At 46.1% G+C, this 21,757-nt stretch overlaps 1 protein-coding gene across 2 annotated transcripts; it reads left to right on the top strand.

The window, feature by feature from the left end:
* Positions 1-808: 808 nt before the first annotated feature.
* LOC117779099 (calpain-1 catalytic subunit-like) lies at positions 809-21,478 on the top strand. Of its 2 annotated transcripts, none has more exons than XM_034614973.1 (23): positions 809-890; positions 3,824-4,010; positions 4,191-4,505; positions 7,004-7,073; positions 9,780-9,898; positions 15,000-15,133; positions 15,249-15,417; positions 15,902-15,985; positions 16,484-16,569; positions 17,072-17,146; positions 17,374-17,534; positions 17,646-17,806; positions 17,956-17,967; positions 18,115-18,326; positions 18,571-18,610; positions 18,690-18,755; positions 18,839-18,896; positions 19,524-19,588; positions 19,719-19,787; positions 19,933-20,011; positions 20,118-20,234; positions 20,404-20,462; positions 20,690-21,478. In XM_034614973.1, exons 3-23 carry the CDS (start codon positions 4,245-4,247, stop codon positions 20,714-20,716), a joined length of 2,124 nt encoding a protein of 707 aa, XP_034470864.1. In that variant the 5' UTR covers positions 809-890; positions 3,824-4,010; positions 4,191-4,244; the 3' UTR covers positions 20,717-21,478. The 2 variants fall into 2 exon arrangements, with proteins under 2 accessions (XP_034470864.1, XP_034470863.1); XM_034614972.1 differs by having other exon boundaries at positions 4,215-4,505; positions 20,690-21,472.
* Positions 21,479-21,757: the final 279 nt, after the last annotated feature.

A 21,757-nucleotide genomic window follows, 5' to 3' on the forward strand; every position in this document is an offset into this window, starting at 1 on the left:
GACAGAACATTAGAGAGAGGACAGTAGAGAGAGGACAGTAGAGACAGAACAGTAGAGACAGAACACTAGAGAGAGGACACTAGAGAGAGGACACTAGAGACAGAACATTAGAGAGAGGACAGTAGAGACAGAACACTAGAGACAGAACATTAGAGAGAGGACAGTAGAGACAGAACACTAGAGACAGAACATTAGAGACAGAACACTAGAGACAGAACAGTAGAGACAGAACACTAGAGACAGAACACTAGAGACAGAACAGTAGAGACAGAACACTAGAGACAGAACACTAGAGACAGAACAGTAGAGACAGAACACTAGAGACAGAACACTAGAGACAGAACAGTAGAGACAGAACAGTAGAGACAGAACACTAGAGACAGAACAGTAGAGACAGAACACTAGAGACAGAACATTAGAGAGAGGACAGTAGAGAGAGGACAGTAGAGACAGAACATTAGAGAGAGGACACTAGAGATAGAACACTAGAGACCAACGTGCAAGATATAATAATATTATAATAATAAACTTTATTTGTACAGAAGCTTTCATATGAGTCATGCAGCTCAAAGTGCTTCACATTCAATGTAGATGAAAATAAAATCATATTTATAAAATAAAAACATGTGTAAAAATCTAATTTCGTATAAGTTATATTATATTATACTATAATATAATATTATATATTGATATTTAATTAATGTCAGTGTTTGTGAGTAGTGGCAGTGCGCATGCGCAGTATGAGCATTGTCTGCAGCAGCTGAGGGAGGGAGGGAGAGAGAGAGAGGGGGAGGGAGTGGGGGGGGGGTGGTGCCTCTCTCAACATGGAAGCAGAACCAGTGAGTCCTGTAATGTGAAGTGGATTGTCTGAAGGAGACTCGCTGCCTGAGGTAAATACCAACTCTCACGTTCACTTCTGCGAGACGCGACCGATCCGAACCCCGTGTTCGACCAGCTGGACCCAACTTTTCTGTTTCTAAGCGCTGAGCTTCAAGTTCGTAAAGAAAATCTGTCGTGACACGGAAATTCTGCGCGTAAAAACAGTCTGGCTCAATTTTTGCGTAAAATAAGAAAATCTGCCTGAAAGTATCTCGGTTTTTATTTCCGCAAAATGTAGCTTGTGATCGCGTCGTTTCCTCCGCCCGTCGAACACAGATGTTTGAGGAACGTGTCGTCCAGCTGCTCCACAGAGTTTAACAGCTGGATGTTGTCCCTTCCTGGGGGGGGGGCCACACCCACCAGCAGGGCCACAGGCCTCTGAGGACCATGTGTCCTCACAGGTTTACTACAGCTCGACTGATGGGGATCAGGGGACAGGTGTCCATATGCAGGAGGAGATATATATATATATATATGTATATCTCTCTCTCTATATATGTGTATCTGCTGTCAAATCCAAGGTGTGACAAATCTAAAAAATGTGTTGTTTCTTTAAGATGTGAGCTTCAAGTTTGTGTGAACGTAAAAAACAACTGCAATGTGTCGTGTAACGTAAACTCTGTGCGTAAAAACCAGTCAGGCAACGAAAAACGTGGAAATTGTCAATGTAATTTCAGCAAAAAGTTCTTTGATTGCTTTTTAAAAAACTGCGATCAGTCGTGTAACATGAACTTGCGTGACTGGAGCCCGAACGATGTGGATTTTTGACGGTAGATGAGAATATATTAGGGGGAACACAAACATGGATAAGCCCTCCAGTTTTGATAAGCATGTGCTTCAAAATGAATTTCTTACATGTAGAGTCTGGTTTCATCCCCCGCTTTGATTCAATCTCTCTGATAGTCAGCATTCCTCTGCCGACACCGAGCGTCTCTGGTTTCTCTGCTGCTCTATTTCCTCTGTGGCTTCAGAGCAAAGACACTCTGGATATTTCATGTCACAGTGTCTGGAATGTGAACCCTGCACAAATCCCCCGAGGACGCCCGCCCGCAGCACAACACTGGACCTCAGCACCCTCAGGCGTTGCTTGGATAACAATCCACGTGTATTTAAGCGTCGTGAGTCGAGAGCCGCTCTAGACACACATCAGCAGAAAAGCAGTCATGACATCAGACGCCAGAAATCGTTCTGGCGCCGGTTTCCGTGTTGTTTCTTGTGTTCTGGTAAACTCATGCGACCCCTGCGCTCTTCCTTATCTCCGTCAGTCTACAGCCATCTGTATGTGTTTCTTCTTTTAGCTGCATGACCCATATCTTCTTTCACATTGCATAATAACAGCTAATAATAACATAATGTGTTTGCTACCTCATTCCTCCCGAGGTAAAGGCTCGATACAGAGGACTGCGGGCGCGTTGGGCACATGGCGGCAGTTCGTTACACGGCCTGTGAGGGTGGAAATATCGTTTTGATGCCTTTGGAGTTCTTTCAATGCAAAAGCCCAAAGTCAGTATGTTGTGGTGCAGCTGAGCTCCGTCTGTGGGAATCAGCCCCTGCAGCGTGCTGAGTATTTACTGGTTTTCTCAGTCAGCCCTGTGTTGTTGGACTGTAGCTGCTGGTCGGGGGGGCTTCTCCTTACAGCGTCGTCTGCTGCCTGTCGTTACTCGTACATGTCAGGCGCTGAGGTGGAGGAGATCTACGGGTGTGTGAGGGGACAGGAAGCGGGTGGGGGGGGGTGCAAGTGAATTTCATATGTGAGGGGAGATGAAATATTCATTGTGAGCAGATTGAACTCACGTTGGGTTTGAGCCCCGATAACACGCAGCAGAGATGAAACCACCAAATGGTTTGGATGTTTCACTGAGGTGTGGACGACAGTGAAGCCTCGTTGGTCTGCAGAAGCTTGAAGAAGCTGAAGATCCTGCAGAGCAGTGTGTCAGTATGTGGGTTTGCTTTCTGATAGAAAGTCTAAGAACCCAGAAACAGATCGAACTCTCTTTGTTCAGGGATTCAGGTTTGTTGTGCAAAATGTGGGTTTCATCAGGTTTAAATGTGACTTGTGTAGTTTGTAGTAAAAGTTTCCACAGTTTCTCACAAGAAGGACAAATATCTACCCTGTGTAAAACAACAGAGGTTGAAATCTGCTCAGTTCTGTGACTCATGGGGACATTTGTAATGGGTGTGGTTCCCAGCGAGCAGAGGAAAGTGTAACTCCGCTGAGCGCTCTGTGCCAACGGACTCCGTCCAGCTCCTGCTGTGACTGACGGGCGGGTCTCGCAACAGGAAGGCTGCTCAGTTCAGATAGCGGGGAGGTGAGGTGGTGGACATCGTGACGGGGTAAAGAGAATAAAGGGACAGATGTTAAGAATAGAGACACAAACCGAGATGAGCTCTCTGACGCTCCAGTTCTGTCACGAGCTGCGGTGGCTCTAATGACGGTTTACTCCTTCCTGGGTTTGATTCCAGCCGGAGAGAGCTTTTGCTTGTTCTGGGCCTCGTGCTCTTCACTGTGCATCAGGAGTCACAGCCTCACCCCCCTGTTACACTCACTGTAAATACACATGCACATACACATGCACGTGCACATACACATGCACTCACCATCCAGCACTTCCTCAATGGACCTGTCTGATTAAACATTGACTTTAATGTCTGATAGAGTCTGTGCACACATGCATGTGGCAACCGACTGTGACGTCACTCATTGGTTTGTGAAGCCAGAGTCTCCGTCAGGTTTTATTTACAGACTTCAAGCTGGAGCATGAGGACGATATTCTCCGTCTCTAATATATGGGACCATAAACTCCATTTTCCCATAGACCTCGTTTTGCAACCGGCGGAGTCGCCCTCTGCTGGTCGTTGGAGAGAACACAGGTTTCAGATTGTAGCTAATCCCTTTGCTAGCATGTGTGTGTGTTGTTCTGATGTTTAACTTCTTTTCTTTTAGGCTTTACCGGCAGCAGGACCAGGAAGGACTCGCACTCTTCACTCCTGCCGATGTCGGGCATCTGGACAAAAACTCTAACAAAAAAGTGTTGCAGCAGTGGATCAGAACCGGATCGCCCCCCCGGCTTGTAACGCTCCTGTAGTTTGAGTCTCTACACCACACGAAGCTTCCAGCAGCAGAACCACAGGTACCAAGCAGCAGCCTGTTCCTGTCAATATTTAATAGCTTCTTAATGGCTACTGATTTTAAATTCTGATTTATGATTGAGCTTTGAAACCTTCTTATATCACATTTGCATCAGTGCCGTCAGAGTGCTTCATGTAAAAGCTCGTGCCTCATTAATTACTGACACATCCTGACATCGTAGCTCCGCACGTGTACGAATCAGCCAACCCTCCGCTGTAAACTCCACGCAGTCAGGATGGTGGAGGAGCGCATCTACACCGCCACGGGCATGGCCGCCAGGCTGAGGAGCCAGTGGGATCGGGATGAAGGTCTGGGGCAGAACGACAACGCGGTGAAGTTTCTGGGTCAGGATTACGAGTCTCTGAGAGCCCAGTCCCTGCAGAGTCGGAGGCTGTTCGAGGACAACCTGTTCGCCTGCGCCTCGTCGTCCCTGGGATTCGACGAGCTCGGCCCGAAATCCTCCAAGACCCAAGGAGTCCGCTGGATGAGACCCACGGTGAGAGGACGGATCTTAGCTGGGTTATTATTATTATTAAGTTTGACTTTTGAGTTTCTTTCATTTAATCTCAGTCCTTTACCAAACTAGTGGCGTCCACCTCCAGAGGAACTGTGCTTTCAAACCTCCAAAATATCATTTCAAATCTAAAACTTGAGTCCTCTGTTGATCCTGTAAATACGCACCTACACTTTCCTTGTTTCTTAATGTTGAATATCGTATTGAATATATTAAATACGTATCTGCAAAAACAAATCGCATACTTGATAGAGACTTAAAGTTAAACACGTCTTTGCAAAGAACACTTTTTAGCTCTTAAAACAATATAAAATTATAATTTAGTCTGAATTAGTCAAAGTTGCATTCTCTGTGTTTTAATTATACAGATGCTCTGCTAGTCGGTGTGTTCAAGTACAGTTGGAAAACTCCAGCATCCGACAGAAGCTCTGAAATTGATCTGACTTGATTCACATTGTCTTCATTTTCCTTTCTTCAAATTCTTAATCTTTATAGCAATGTCCCATCTGCTAACATGGAGGATTTATGACCTATACTGTAGCCATTCACCAGGGGGCCATCAAGTAATCAACCAGGAAGACGTAAAAACACAAGTGTCCTTTTGTCAGTTCTAATAAAATCTGTAGGAAATGAGATCCTGTAAAACAAAGCACGTATGAACCTTTAACTTGAAGAGTTTGGTTTAAAGTTCTGAAGATAACACAGAGACTAAGTTTCTACGACCTGATGAAACCCATCAGACATTGACTGGTGACTTCAGGAGAGGACCCAGTCTGTTGCTTTAGGCTTTTTATTACTTTTATCTGTTGCTTGGCAACTCAACGTTCTGTCAGGTGTGATTGGATGAGTTGGTTTTAAGCGGAGCTGTGTTGGCTCCTGCTCGTGTCTCAGGAGGTGAACCACACATTTCTCCTCATCATGACACCACAGAACAAAGCGGGCCTCTCTTCATTAGGTGTTATCTCAACACACACCCATCACTGTGCGATTTACACATACCGTGACGGGTCACTGCTTCCTGTGGAAGTGCAGCGAGACGCATCGTGATCTTTAAGAGCTCGCAGGGGTCGTGATCCTCTACGTGACTGCAGCCTCTTAGCTCCTCTCTCCGCTTCACTCTGAGTGTGTAGAGTGTGTGAACATGTGTGTGTCCTGTGTGTGTGTGTCAGCTCTAATGCTTCCCGGGTCTCGTCTCTCCAAAGTCTGATGTTTCATAATGCATGAGCCCTCACGCCTGCACCGCAGGATCTGTAATATTTACGCTGCATAAGAGGGTTCGTGGTGTTCGTGTTCTCGTTTCAACAAAAAATCTGTGCTCAGTGTGACCCTGGAAAAGAGAATTTAAGTTGTGTGAGTTCAGCCGTGTGTGTGTGTGTGTGTGTGTGTGTGTCATGGTTTGTGTGCAGCTGTGTGTGTGTGCGTGCTTCTGGGGCACGAGGAGGAAGAGTATTTCTTTTTATAGCTTCATGTGTGGTTTCTCACGCTCAACATGCTGAGTAGAAGATGGCTCATGAAGGGGGGGGGGGACGTGAAGAAGAAACACTAGAATGCAGCTTTGTTTTCCTTCTACATTAGCTGGAGATCATCTGTCGTTCATTTCAGCGCTGAGCTTTTTAAAGAAGGGAAACTGAAACAGGAGGATGTTTGTTTGTCAGCAGGATTGTGTAAAAACTACTGAACGCATTTCCATGAAAATGAATAATGAAGAATGAGTCATGGTCCAAAAAAGAAACTTCCATTCTGGACCAAGGGGCTGATCCAGGAATGTTCCTTAACATTCAAAGACAGGGCGTCTTTCTACATTCTCCTGGATTCATCAGAGAATAATTCATTGATCCCGATGAAAATGAAATGTGTTTTAGCTTTACACAATAAATACAGTTTCTAAAGCCAAACTATCTTGTTTTCTCACTTTTAATAACACATTTTGAATTTGAATAGAACTCAGCAGAACATGTACCTCCGACAAGACACACACTCAGAGCAATGTTAAAGAAAGTGGAAGAATAATTATCGTATCTGCTCCTTTGTTCCAGATCTGCACCAAAATGTATTGCATTCTGTCTTGGCCCCTTCCTTCCACCATATTCCATGTAAATCTGTTCGGTGGTTTTTGTGTCATCCTGCAGAAAACAAACTAGTCGGGCCTCAAGTTACCACTTGTACTTGTACTTGTACTTGTACCAGTCACTATACTGGACACACAGAGATAAAACTAAAGTTGATAGAGTTTTTCTTTTAATTAATATTATAACATGACCAACTGCATCCTACATACATTTACTTTAGATGATCTTTTACAGTGTGTTCCTGTGTGTTATGTTTTCTAAATCCTTCTGACTCGTACTCTCACCTACTTGAGTCAGGATTCATTTCTATGGGATCCGTCCTTTACTCTATAATCAACACAGTGTGAGAAAATGTGTCCTAAGGCGAGCAAAGCCCTGATTTTCCTCTTTTGTTCATGTTCCTGTCGACAGGAGTTCTGCAAGCGGCCCGAGTTCATCGTAGACGGAGCGACTCGCACAGACATCTGTCAGGGAGCTCTGGGTGAGTCCCGCTGGGAGAGATCCCCAGATTCACTGCTGCATGATTCAGCTGTTAGACGAGAGAAATACCCGAGTTATAAACTGCTAACAGCTTGACGAGGGAGGGACGCCGGCGGTCAGCGGGAGAAACAGGCAATCAACTGGAAGGTTGCTGGTTGTAATCTCTCTTTTAGCCGATGAGGTCTGGATGTAAGACATGAATAAGTAAATCTTCCCTCTCAGAGCAACGTGACCTTGAAGAATACAAGGTCGACTGTTACCGCGCTGCCACAGGTTCATAGTCGCAGGTTGAGGTGTAAGAGAACAAATAACACATGACCAGTAGGTGATTTGTTCATTCTTACCAGGTAGATGGTCAACGATTGGGCGGATTGTCACCATTACTTGGGTATTTCCAGATGTTGATGCTGAATCCTCCCTGCTGAGGGCCGTCACATCTTTATGGATGTTTTACAGCCGGGTCAGTCTCACTGTGACACTTGTAGTGGGACAGTGATGAAGCAGGAGGCAAAGAACTCTGTGTTCCTTCTAATTAAAGGATCTGACTAGTTGGTTCATGTCCTAAACTAAATGTCCGGTCTGAGGACGAGCATCTTCCGGTCTGTGGATAACAATCAAAGTCCCGTTGGAACAAATGAGTGGATTCAGAAGGTGAAACGCTGGAGTGCTTTTACTTTGAAACGGGTTCGGGAAGTGATGTAAATACATTTGTGTCATAAACAGATACACATGGTGGTTCACAGCAGAATAAAAAGAGAAAATGATCTTATCTGATTTTTAATGTTTATCTGATGAATTTATGTCACAAACAAATGGTTGCAACACTTTCTGTATGCCTTTTCAAAATAAAAGCACTCGAGCGTTTCTGTTGATGGAATCCATTCCCTTGTTTCAAAAGGGTTTTTTATTGTTAAATATTTGCTGGAGCGGAAGCTGCTCGGCTTCATACTGTGTAGTACTGGTATTTATCTGAGTACAAGGGACTTCTTTCATACAAGGAAATTATCATATTTTTGGCCACATTCAAATCAAAGCCTAAATGTAAAACATTGTGCTGCAGGAGCAGCTCCTCTGCAGAACATGATGTGGAACTGAGAAGCTACATATTGTCCATTGTAAATATGAATTGATATTAATTTGAATATTGTGCAATGAATAGAAAAATTTGCACAACTGCCTCTCTTTGTGTATATTTATTTCTTGTACATTCAGCCTTTAACAGAAAAATAATAAGTATGACCCTGAGTGGGTTTGTTGGAAGATATCAACAACATCACGACTGTTTCCTGTCCTGGCTCCTAAACGTGGAACCAGCTCCACATGGACATCAGGACTTCCTGTCCTGATGTCCATGTGGAACCAGCTCCACATGGACATCAGGACAGGAAGTCCACACATCTTCCTCCAGACTGAAGACACTTCTCTTCCAACTATACCATGGATAAAATAACAATTTAGTAGCACTTACATGTCACTTACTTATAGAACTTTGTAGTTTGTCTTTCTTGAAGAAATGGTACTTTCTTGATTCTTGTTGTTCTGGTTTGTTCCTCATGGTTGATGCACTGACTGTGAGTCGCTCTGGATAAAAGTGTCACCTCAATGAAATGTAATGTAATGTAATGGTAGATCTCGGCTTAGGTTTGGAATTAAAAAGTGATCTTGGGCTCCAAGAGGCTGGTGACCACAGCATCAGCCCAACGGTGACTGCTGCTGTTGTGAAGCAGGAGCAGCACCGAGGACTCAAAGTGAATCAGGAGGAAACGACGTGAACAGAGTCGAGTTAACAGTCAATCCAGCCGCAGCAGTAACAGTTTGTTTCCTGAGATGTTTCCTGCATCTATAATTCATGTTCTGTTTCTCAGCCTCACATCTGTAAACAAGGACGCGCCCCCCCCCACTCCTCCCTCAGGAACAGCTGCATTGCAAAACAACAAACCCCTAAAAACTGTTGGAGCAGGATAACATCATGCGTCGCTTTGTTGAACAGTCGAATCTTATCAGTGCTGAGGGCTTATCAGCTGATATCAGGGTTTATATGACAATATAAGACCCTGATTATTTTAATAGACACACAATGCTACTGAGTATCATTAACTTGCATTTATGGAGACTTTAGACTTTCGTAGAAATGTCTAAAGTAGCGGACTGATATCTATGAGTGTGATGTGGACTGTTGGGTACTGTAGTCTTTTAAAAGCATCGACGCATGAAGCCACCACCAGCCGCTCCCACAAAGAAACCAGAGAGTAGAAGTCGAGCGAAAGTAGACCTGTCGCTGAAGGTTGTCGGCTAACAGACAAACCAAGTAATAATTGAATCACGATTATTGTGCCTTAAATCCACAGCGAGGTTCTTATCAGCGGCTTCTCGGGGAGGGTTGGTAGTTACAGCCCCTCAAGTCCAGAAATAACTGCCTCTCCCATTTTCCCAGAGGGCGAAGCTTGTTCAAACATGGTTCCTGGCTCTTGTCGTCACCGAGCTGTTAAAAGGTGAATTCCAGTGTTTACCGATCAGCCTCCAAGTGCATTTCACTTTTATGTGGGAGGAATGAATGAATTAGACTTGGATCTGCAGGATCGGTGTCACACCTGCTTCACATCAACAACCTGCTGAGGTCCTGACGCACCGTGGTCGGGCTGAGCGAGAGGCTTCTGGCCTTCAGGGCTGATCCAGGAGAATAAACCTGAGTGTGTGTGTTCCACAGGCGACTGCTGGCTGCTGGCTGCCATCGCCTCGCTGACCTTAAACAACTCCCTCCTCCACCGAGTGGTTCCTCACGGTCAGGGCTTCCAGCAGGGATACGCCGGCATCTTTCACTTCCAGGTGACAGCAGCACAACTTCCTGTTCTTCACATGAACACATCACATCTGATCTGCTGCAGCAACACACGATTCACATTCAGCTGCCAGAGCAAATGTAGAGTTTTCTGAGATGCATGGTGAATCTCCCTGATCCTATTGGCTCAGAATCCGGATCTAGTGGATTTACATGTGGTTCCATAGGAGACTGCTTGGTGGAGAGAGGAGCTGTTTTATCACCGTGAGCCCTGGAGCTTGTCACAAGTTATGATGGGTGTTTGTCTTCATTCTGAATTTAACTTTATTATGTGTCGTATATTCACAGAAAACTGTTTGTTGAATGATTTGATTGTGAAAATAATCCGTAGCCTCAATGTGACCTTTGTTGCTCAGTTGAGTCGTGAAGAGTTTCCTTCATTCTTTCTCTCACCGGAGTTTCCCAGCAAGAATGTGGATGAAACATCCTGAGCTTTTCATTGGACGAACCCCAGTGAGTCATCAGAGATAAGATCCACACCCGTCAGTCAGTAAACCACCTGGGAGGGCCTGAGTGGAAACGCTCTCCAAGCCCATATGAGATATGATTATAAAACTTGAGACACACACATCCAGTTCCTTCAGTGGATTCTCTGAGTCTCAGTGTGGAGCCTTGTCAGCTGAACTCACTTTACACACACAAACCACTGGTGGATCTGTGAAGCTCGTTATGCTGCAGTGTTTCTCTCCTGTTTCGTAACATGAGGAATCTGCCAGAACAGCTGCAGAGAAGAGAGAGAGCAGATTACACCGAGTGTCCTCCTCCTCTCCTCCTCTCCTCCTCTCCTCCTCCTCTCCTCTCCGACAATTACTACATTTCTTTTGATTGTTTTCAACCTTTTATGAGTGAGAAGCCGATGAAAGATTTTTCCACCGTCTCAATTTGCTTGGTCACGGAGCAGTTTGAGCTGAGTCAGCTCTGCCACTGTCAGCCCGCCAAGAGACAGAGAGCGAGACAGAGACAGAGAGGGAGACAGAGAGGGAGACAGAGAGGGAGACAGAGAGAGAGACAGAGACAGAGAGGGAGACAGAGAGAGAGACAGAGAGGGAGACAGAGAGAAAGAGAGTGAGACAGAGAGGGAGACAGAGAGGGAGACAGAGAGAGACAGAGAGAGACAGAGAGGGAGACAGGGACACAGAGAGGGAGACAGAGAGCGAGGCAGAGAGCGAGACAGAGACAGAGAGCGAGACAGACAGAGAGGGAGACAGAGAGGGAGACAGGGACACGGAGAGTGAGACAGAGAGGGAGAGTGAGACAGAGACAGAGAGTGAGACAGAGAGGGAGACAGAGAGGGAGACAGAGACAGAGAGAGACAGAGAGGGAGACAGGGACACAGAGAGGGAGACAGAGAGCGAGGCAGAGACAGAGACAGAGAGCGAGACAGAGACAGAGAGGGAGACAGAGAGGGAGACAGAGAGTGAGACAGGGACACGGAGAGTGAGACAGAGACAGAGAGGGAGACAGAGACAGAGACAGAGAGGGAGACAGAGAGTGAGACAGAGAGGGAGACAGAGAGTGAGACAGAGACAGAGAGGGAGACGGAGACAGAGAGGGAGACAGAGAGGGAGACAGAGACAGAGAGGGAGACAGAGAGTGAGACAGAGAGGGAGACAGAGAGGGAGAGGGAGACAGAGACAGAGACAGAGAGTGAGACAGAGAGGGAGACAGAGAGGGAGACAGAGACAGAGAGGGAGAGGGAGACAGAGACAGAGACAGAGAGGGAGACAGAGAGGGAGACAGAGACAGAGAGAGACAGAGAGGGAGACAGAGAGGGAGACAGAGACAGAGAGGGAGACAGAGAGGGAGACAGAGACAGAGAGCGAGACAGAGAGTGAGACAGAGACAGAGAGTGAGACAGAGAGTGAGACAGGGACACAGAGAGGGAGAGGGAGACAGAGAGCGAGACAGACAGCGAGACAGAGAGTGAGACAGAGAGAGAGAGTGAGACAGAGACAGAGAGTGAGACAGAGAGTGAGACAGAGAGTGAGACAGAGACAGAGAGTGAGACAGAGAGAGAGTGAGACAGAGAGTGAGACAGAGACAGAGAGAGAGTGAGACAGAGACAGAGACAGAGAGTGAGACAGAGAGAGAGTGAGACAGAGAGTGAGACAGAGACAGAGACAGAGAGTGAGACAGAGAGTGAGACAGAGAGAGAGTGAGACAGAGAGTGAGACAGAGAGAGAGTGAGACAGAGAGTGAGACAGAGACAGAGAGTGAGACAGAGAGTGAGACAGGGAGACCAGTGAAGTGCTCACACATCAGAGCTGCATGTTACATGCATGGGAACCAACGTGCAGTGGAGAACGAACACATTACACCAGAAATGAGCAGACTGACAAATCAAACTGCTGTCGGCCACATACGTTTGCACACACACACACACACACACACACACACACACACACACACACACACACACACACACACACACACACACACACGCGCGCGCAAACGCACACACACATGCACACTCAAGGATATTTGGGAAATCCATCCATCTTTCATCGTCAGGGTTTCTCTGCTGAAAGAGACTCATCTATCAAAGAGTCAATAAATACCATCACACACACACACACACACACACACACACACACACACACACACACACACACACACACACACACACTGCTGGGGCTGGTGACTCAGTTACAGAGAAACCAAGGCTTGTTTTTCACTGATTATTTCCAGAGACACTGTTCATTTTTTTATATTGTTGAATACAGCCATTCACAATATGCAAATACATAAACACGCACACTCTCATGCACACGCACACTCTCATGCACACTCTCATGCACACGCACACTCTCATGCACACACACACACATGTGAGTGGACATAGGAATTGGATTTGCTCTGGAGGCTTGAAGCTGCATGCCTGTGTTTAATGTCTATGCACACAAGCTAAACGGCTCGTGCACACATGGCAGCTTCCAGTCGGTCCAGAGTTGACCTAGTTTCTTCGTCCTCTTTCTCTGTTGCATGTACACAGGTTTTTTTGTCTCGTTATTCTTTGCCCGAGCATGTTTCCACTTTCTGCTGTTCCCTTTTCTGTTCACTGCACTGACTCTTCCAGGGGTTTTCCTTTGTATCGCTCTGGATCCTCTCAGCCTCTGGACGAATTCCTCAGACCTGGATGAGTCATCCCAAAATGTAATTATGTGCTGGCAGGGGCGTACTGGTGATTGATTCAAAAAGAAATGAGAAAGAAGAAGGAGAGGAAGAGGAAAGCTGTGTGAACAAACAAGGGCGTCAGACAAAGAAGAATAAATTATAAAAACAGCAAATCAGAAAAGAACTGGGGCAGAATCCTTTTTCTGCTGTTCTTATTATAGCACATGAGTCTTTAACGTGTTTTCAGTTGTGTGGAGAAAAATAATTTCTCAAGATTTGAGTCTGCAAGTCCGGACACAGATGTGGTAACGTTTCATTTCCCTCGGAGAGTTGGTGTCACTTGCTGTAAGAGGAAGACTCGACAGCGTCAGACTGAAAGAGACAAATCAAGTTGTGTGGCAGCATTTAGGCCACAGGCGAGTGAGTGGGCCTCTTTATGTGTTTGTGGGGGGGGTGGTTTGTGTTGTCCCTCATCGGCTTCATTGTGACACCGCTCCTCCCAGAGGTGGATCTGCAGGGTGTGTAGAGTGATCCATCTTCCTGCTGTACACACAACACAAAAACACACACACACACACACACACACACACACACACACACACACACACACACACACACACACACACACACACTGGCACTAATTCCACTCATTAGAACCACACACACACACACACACACACACACACACACACACACACACACACACACACACACACACACACACACACACGATTGTCCTGCCACTTCCTCCCCCGTCTTCCTCTCCTCTAACAAATCTAATTACTTTGAAAAGGGAATATTTCACTGTGCTTCTCGCTCTTATTTTGACGTTCCCTGCCTGCGGCTGGTTTCACATCCTGCCCGACGTGTCCTAACTGGATCCAGTGGCCAGAACCATAAACCATAGAAAAATGGAGCCCTAGACTCCCAGTATATAATCAAAACTAAAATGATGATTGAAATCAACTGCACAAATTAAATTTTAATTCAGACAATAACAATCCTGACTTGTTAACTTGTTGATCTAGTGTTTTAAATACATATACACAAATGTAGGATAACCACAACTACACTAACACACACACACACACACACACACACTAACACACCTTCTTTTTCATGCATCTCCTCTTGTGTTGCATTAGTCTCTTCTGCCCCCTGCTGGCCAACAGCGCGTGTGGCAGTCGTGGGAAAGTTCCAGCAGCGATTCAGTGAACTTCATCTTTTAATCTCCTCTGAAAGCAGCTGACGCCCTCATTCAATCCTCTCATTGTTTGAGCTCCTGGTTCTTCGGGGGAGTCGCCGGACGAAGAAACGGAAAATGAACGATAGTTACTTCACCTCGTAAACCAAGGACTTACTCGCGGGACCGGTTTGACAAATATTTCAAAGAGACACCCGGAGGGAGTGTAACGCTCAGCCTCTGTATTGAGTTTAGGAAACACAGGAGCAGAAGGAATGACGTGCTCCTGCAGCCTGATGCTTCTGGACGTCCTGAGCGGCTTCACACCAGAACCGCTCAGACCAAGGAAACGATTAAAGCTTCTTCTCACTGGCTTCAGTCCCAGACCAGCTGGAAACCTGCAAACTTTATATATATATATATATATATATATATATATGTTCTCTTATGTTCATATCTTAACCCTGTTCAGCACAGTTGTTTTAAACGTGCCTCATAAATAAACTTTAAACTCTTCAGAAAAAGATTTGACATCAATCATATATTATGAGTTTATATAATATAATGCATAGCTTATAGATTCATGTATAAACAGAATATGGCGTAGCTGAATCAAGCTCCACCTCAGTATAGTTCAGCTGATTATAGATTCAGTAACAATGATCAGAATATTGAGTAATATAACTTGTGCCTTTCTGCATAATGAACCCCTTTTATTTTGAAACTTCAGTGGTATCAGAACGACATTGACGCTGACTTGTAACGTGGATGTGTTTCTCCGTCTGGTGCAGTTCTGGCAGTTTGGCGAGTGGGTGGAGGTGGTGATCGACGACCGGCTGCCGGTGAAGGACGGGAAGCTGCTGTTCGTCCACTCAGTGGAGGGGACGGAGTTCTGGAGCGCGCTGCTGGAGAAGGCCTACGCCAAGTAAGAGCGCCCAGCCGACGGGCTGCGACTTGTTGCTGCTCCTACATCTGTAACTTTTATTCTTGAACCCCGATTAACAATCTGTCCCTCGGCACTCGTTCCTCTTCTGTCTCAGGCTGAACGGCTGTTATGAAGCTCTGTCGGGCGGCAGCACGTCGGAGGGGTTTGAGGACTTCACCGGCGGCGTGACGGAGATGTTCGATCTCGCGAAGGCGCCGTCTGACCTCTACAGCATCATCAAACGGGCCATCGAGCGCGGGTCACTGCTGGGCTGCTCCATTGACGTCAGTACCGTGCACGCATCCTCCAACCCGAGCAAAACGGGGAATCACACATCAGGGATTGTTCCTTTTGTATGAGCGCGTCTTCACAGTGGGGACAACAGCAGACACACACAGTTGTGACACATTCAACAGCTAAAGGGACAGAAATGTCCCTCAGGAGCTGGAGCAGAATGAATATTGGACTTTAAGCAACACTGCACTTTCTATTGAGCACCGGCGCCCTCATGTGGTGGTTAACCACTTCCTGTCTCAGTTTCAGTGCTAATAGTACAAACACTAAGATGAGTGATGGGACGTATGTGAGTCACATGTCCCACGTTATGCTGTCATGACATCACACACACACACGATGGATTTCTCACTCTGTGTGATCTAATGTCTGAGCCTGGTTACCACGGTGACGGCGTCGCTCATCCCGTCACGGCTACAGTTTTCAAGTTTCTCTGTCGACCTCGCTGACCTGGTGCTTCTCTCTGTGCCTCAGATCACCAGCACACGAGACATGGAGGCCGTCACCTTCAAGAAGCTGGTGAAGGGACACGCCTACTCTGTGACCGCAGTGGACGAGGTGAGGAGGAGTGACGTGGATCAGACGACCATCAGCCAGCACGAAGTCTGATCCAGTCCCAAGCGAGACAGTTTCTCTGAGTTACACAAGTCAAACAAAACAATGTCAACATGGATGGGGGGGGGGGGGTCTGGCTTTTAACTTTGTCAAACCTTCATAACACAAGAAACAAAGAAACACTTGTTCCTCATTGTAAATCATCCTGGTTTGATGTAAGTGCTTGTTTCTGACTTTTATTATGGTGTGTTTTACTGTAACAATTCAACACACGCTATGTACACACGCTACGTACACACGCTACGTACACACGCTACGTACACACGCTACGTACACACGCTCCGTACACACGCTACGTACACACGACCTGTGTGAAACCCACTGACCCCATGTGACAGGCGAGAGTTAAGCAGACACACACACACACACACACACACACACACACACACACACACACACACACACACACACTCATCAGTTGGTTGTTTCTCCTCCTGACAGGTGGTGTACAGAGGAAACATGACCAAGCTGGTCCGCATCAGGAACCCCTGGGGGGAGGTGGAGTGGACCGGGGCCTGGAGCGACAAGTGAGACTTCACCACACGTCACTCAGGAAATATTCATTATATATTAAATTATACTTATATTAATATATACTTATGTGTTGTGAAACAATGAGGTTTTAAAAAAGAAGGAAACGTGTCATGTGAGAAGTTACAAAGCAAACGTCTCTTCATCTTGTGATTTACATTTTAAATACACTTTGAGTCACACACACAAGATTCCCTGTTTAGTGTGTCTGTGTGTGTCTGATGTCAGTGTGTGTATGTGAGATGTTTATTAAGTTGATAAAGAAGTTAAAGAATATGTAACATTAACACTGACCATTATGATTTGTCCAGTAAATAAATCTCGGTGAAAAGAATCAAATATCGAATCAAAACCCAACTCACTAGAAACACACTTGAACAAACGGCAGAGGAAACGTGTTTGAAGCGTCTTTGAGACACGATTTAAAAGACACAGTCGGTGTAACGTCGAGAGGAAGTGTCCTGAACTATTTGCTCCGTCCGGTCTGTGTGTCTCCAGCTCCAGAGAGTGGGACGGCGTGGATCGCTCCGTCAGAGGTCGGCTACAGAACCAAAGCGAGGACGGGGAGTTCTGGTGAGTCAGAGTTCGCCTGTTTCCGAGAGCAGGTTTTTATTCACCTTTAGACGCTGAAAAGAAATTCCAGTGTTATCAGCTGTCTGTGATTCTTCAGATCTTGTTCTCTTACATCCTGTTCTCCAGGTTTGACCTATTACAGGATTAATGTTTGTTCTGTGGGGTTTTTTCCAGATGAATAATCGTGTAACATCGTTCTAACTTCTTCTCCTGTTTCCATCTCCCAGGATGTCGTTCAGCGACTTCCTGCGCGAGTTCAGCCGCCTGGAGATCTGTAACATAACGGCCGACGCCCTGCAGAACAGCCAGCTGAAGAAGTGGAGCTCCTCGCTCTACCAGGGGGAGTGGAGGCGAGGCAGCACAGCAGGGGGCTGCAGGAACTTCCCAGGTACGAGACGATCTTAGCGACGACCCCTCCACTTGTTTGAGTCTATGTTGATATTAAAGTAATTCTTGCGCCTCCACCTCTCAACACCACGTTCTCACATCCTGTCTGCAGCCACTTTCTGGCTCAACCCTCAGTTCAAGATCGCGCTGCAGCACCCGGACGCCCCCGGCCAATCAGAGTGCAGCTTCCTGGTGGCCCTCATGCAAAAGGACCGCAGGAAGAAACGGCGAGAAGGCAAAGACATGGAGACCATCGGGTTCGCTCTGTACGAGGTGAGGAGCCGTCGAGCTCATGCAAAACACAAGAAGGAAAAAGTTACTGTAGTTTTATTCGACTGTAACTGATGAAAATCTGGTTTATTTTGATGTTGCTTATCACATGATTAATATTTATTAATCTCATATTTCTGTTTTCTCCACAGGTTCCAGATGAGGTACGAGCTTTTCTACTCTCACACTTCTAAACAAACGATTTAATCCGATTTACAACATTAAAATGAGCATCAAGTTGGAGGTGGAGCTGCCGTCGACCAAAAGCTGTAAAAAAACTTTATTGACTAACAGACAAACTCCGTCCCCAGTTCGCGGGCAGGTCCGGGGTCCATCTGAAGCGGGACTTCTTCCTCACCCACGGCTCCAGCGCTCGCTCCGAGCTCTTCATCAACCTGAGGGAGGTCAGCTCGCGGCTGCGGCTGCCGGCGGGCGAGTACATCATCGTCCCCTCCACGTACGATCCCAACAAAGAGGCCGACTTCGTCCTCCGAGTTTTCTCTGAGAAGCCGGCTGCCTCCGAGTGAGAAATTCAAATTCTGTCACTAATCAGATTTTATCTTTAACCTCTTTTAATCCACACTGCTGACACGTTGAAGATTTGATTAATTATTGATTTGTCCTGCATGTTAAAAAAAATAAATACAAATACAAGTAGCTCCTCTGTAAAGGAATCCCACCTTTTGGGATGAAAATTATTAAAACATACAAATAGATAGAAAATGAAGAATCAATCCAGTAAGAAGTTTTCTCTCTTTCCACGTCAGGGAGCTTGACGACAAGGTGGAGGCGGAGCTGCCCACAGAGGTGAGACGACAGTTTGAACCACACAGGACCTGCACTGCTGCGTGGACAGAAACATGCATGTGTCTCTTCCGTGTTTCAGATTGAGCTGGATGAGAGCCAGATCGACGCCGCCTTCAAGAATCTGTTCAGGCAGCTGGCGGGGCCGGTGAGTTCTCAGGCCGCCGGAGGTGCAGGCGTGGTTGGAGTCATATCAGGTCGTATTTAGCGTTTCTCTGTTTGTGCCGACAGGACATGGAGATCAGCCTGACGGAGCTGCAGACCATCCTCAACAGGATCATCAGCAAACGTGAGCAGAAATCCCAGCTGACTGTGGAATCCCGTGTTTTACTCCGAACATCAGGAAACTGACCACAGCAGCGACCTGTCGCCCTCTGGATCGGACCCTTTGTCCACATCCCAGCTAGAAGTCAATGTGTTGTCTCTCGGCCTCTCGCATCCTGCTACTAGGTTTCTGTGCAGGGACGTAGGCGGCAAACTGGAATGAAACTCCCGCGCCAACAGTTCAATTCTGCACCGAATGTGTTCTGTAAATATTGAAGATACATGTAAACTGTAGATTTCCCTAAATCCACATTATCTCAAAATGCAGGTTTCCAGCTCTATGTATGACCATATGACGGCTGAAAGAAGCCGACGCCCCATAAAACCACGTTTACATTTACTGGAGCTTTTTATCGAGATCTGCACAAATATCAGTTCCCTTAACGTCTGATTTTGTTGGTGAAAATGTCCTAAAAGATGTTAAAGAAAGATCCTGGATCTGCCAAAATCTGCAGGGTCCTCTCTTTCCCCGCGTCCTCCCACCAAGTTCAGTAGTTTGTGTGTCATCCTGCCGACGGACACACGGACAGGGCTGAAGACTCAGGTGTTAAATGAGCTTTTCCTCTTTGTGTCTGTCTTTGTCCTCCATCAGATAAAGACCTGAAGACGGACGGCTTCACCAAAGAAGCGTGTCGCAGCATGATCAACCTCATGGACGTATCCTCGCTTCGCCCTCTCACCTCACGATTCCTTGATGTTGACGTGTTGTTGACCTTAAAAATACTATAGAACTAAAACTTAAGCCCAGAAAGTCGCAGTTGTGTTTTTTCTTAACTTGTCGGATCAGACGGACGGCAGCGGGAAACTGGGCCTGACGGAGTTCCACGTCCTCTGGGAGAAGGTTAAACGCTACCTGGTGAGATTGAACAGGATGGATTCTGCTTCGTGGTTCCTGCGTCAGCCTCGTGTGGCCAGAGGACTTGTTTTTCATGTTCTTGTTTTCCTCTGTCTCACTGCGTGTTGGTTGGTTTCTCTCCACTTCCTCCTCTTGTTTGTGTCAGACCATATTCAGGCAGTTCGACTTGGACAAGTCGGGCACCATGAGCTCGTATGAGATGAGGATGGCTCTGGAATCCGCAGGTACTTTTACATGTCAATATTTATTTGACCTTTACAACCTTTTTATGTCAATATGAGAAAAAGAAAGGAAAACACAAGAGTCTGACCTTTTTGGACTGATTTCAAGGGTTCAAGTTGACCAACCACCTGTTCCAGCTGATCATCCTGCGCTACACCGAGGCCGACATGGCTGTGGACTTTGACAACTTTGTCACTTGTCTGGTCCGACTGGAGACCATGTTCAGTGAGTCCCACAACAACCGACCTCATACAGGACCACGAGCGGGTCCATAACAAACACACAGCATAGCTACGTCCCTGCAGGTTCCTAACGTGTTCGCACGAAAGACAGAACACGGCTTAAAGAATCGGATGGCAGTTAAAGGTGCTGATCTTTGTCTCTGTCTCTGTAGAAACCTTTAAGACCTTGGACACAGACGCAGACGGACAAATAACCCTCAACTTCTACCAGGTATGGCCAACAGTCGTCCAGTGGAGTCTGGACCGGGCTCGGGTATGATGATATCCGGGGTCCCGTCATGTGGCTGTAATCAGGGGAAACTTGTGTACTGCAGGCAGCCACCAGGGGGCGGTCAAGCCCTTTAGGCTTCAGTACCCCCTCAGATCTCCTACTGCATCTATATTGTTCTGAAACCCCTGCTGATGATACTGACCTGTGACTTTACCTCTGTTCTGCAGTGGATCACCCTGACCATGTTTGCCTGAAGATGAGCGGACATCTTGTAACTCCAGCATCCGGCTGCAGCTCCCAGTATCTTTCACAAGTGCCTTTTCTCCTGCGCCTCCTTGTCCTCCACGCTGCGAGTCCCTCCTCCGGGACTAAAGACTGACGACCCATCGTTACTGTGCCTGTATCACAAACATCTGCCGACTCTTCCCGTCCCAGCAGCAGGAAGCGCTCTTCTTTAGCCTGGCAGCCAACACAGCGTTCAGAGCCGTTCAGGTGTTCCTCTGTAGCAGACCTCTAGGGGGCAGAAGTGATCCTATTTTAGAGGGTGGAGACAAAACCAAACTTTTATCGTAAAGTAAATAAAATAAATAAAAACATTTCTCAGTAGCAGACCTGTCGGGGGCCAAAGTTATGTTATTGCTTTAATTTCAGAATCTGGAGACAAAAATTTAGTTCTTTATCGGAAATGAACTTTCACTTAATGCAGAAATACGTTGTTAACTCGCCACACATCTGGTTTCTAAAGTTACTGCAGCCGGTTGTTACTGTTTGAAGAAGCTAACTACGAGCCTCTAACTTGGTTTTACAGGACAAACCTGACCAAGACAGTCAAAGATTTAAGTCAATAAATTGGTTTAAATATGTTTACAAACATGTAAAATGCATTTATTTTGTCGTTTAGCAAAATGCGTCTTTTCATCGATATATTTGTTTTGTTTTTATTAAGGGAAAGATTTAAGTTTCATTGTTTTGACCTGAATTATCTCTCATGGTTTTCATTTTATGAGAAAGTTAAACACACACAAACACACACATTTTAAACACACACAAACACACTCAAACACACACATTTTAAACACACACAAACACACACATTTTAAACACACAAACAAACACTCACCCTTGGAAATTGTGCCAAAACTCATTTGTAATTTTTTATTCTTTTAATCTACATTGAACCAAAAGTGTGAAAGTTTGCCGTCATATTTTGGTCATTTATGAGGTTTACTTATGAATATTATGATATAATTCTTCTCATTAATGATCATTCTTCACCATGTAGCACCAGATATTAA

Source organism: Hippoglossus hippoglossus, chromosome 18 (genome assembly GCF_009819705.1).
Source record: "Hippoglossus hippoglossus isolate fHipHip1 chromosome 18, fHipHip1.pri, whole genome shotgun sequence".
NCBI lineage: Eukaryota > Metazoa > Chordata > Actinopteri > Pleuronectiformes > Pleuronectidae > Hippoglossus > Hippoglossus hippoglossus.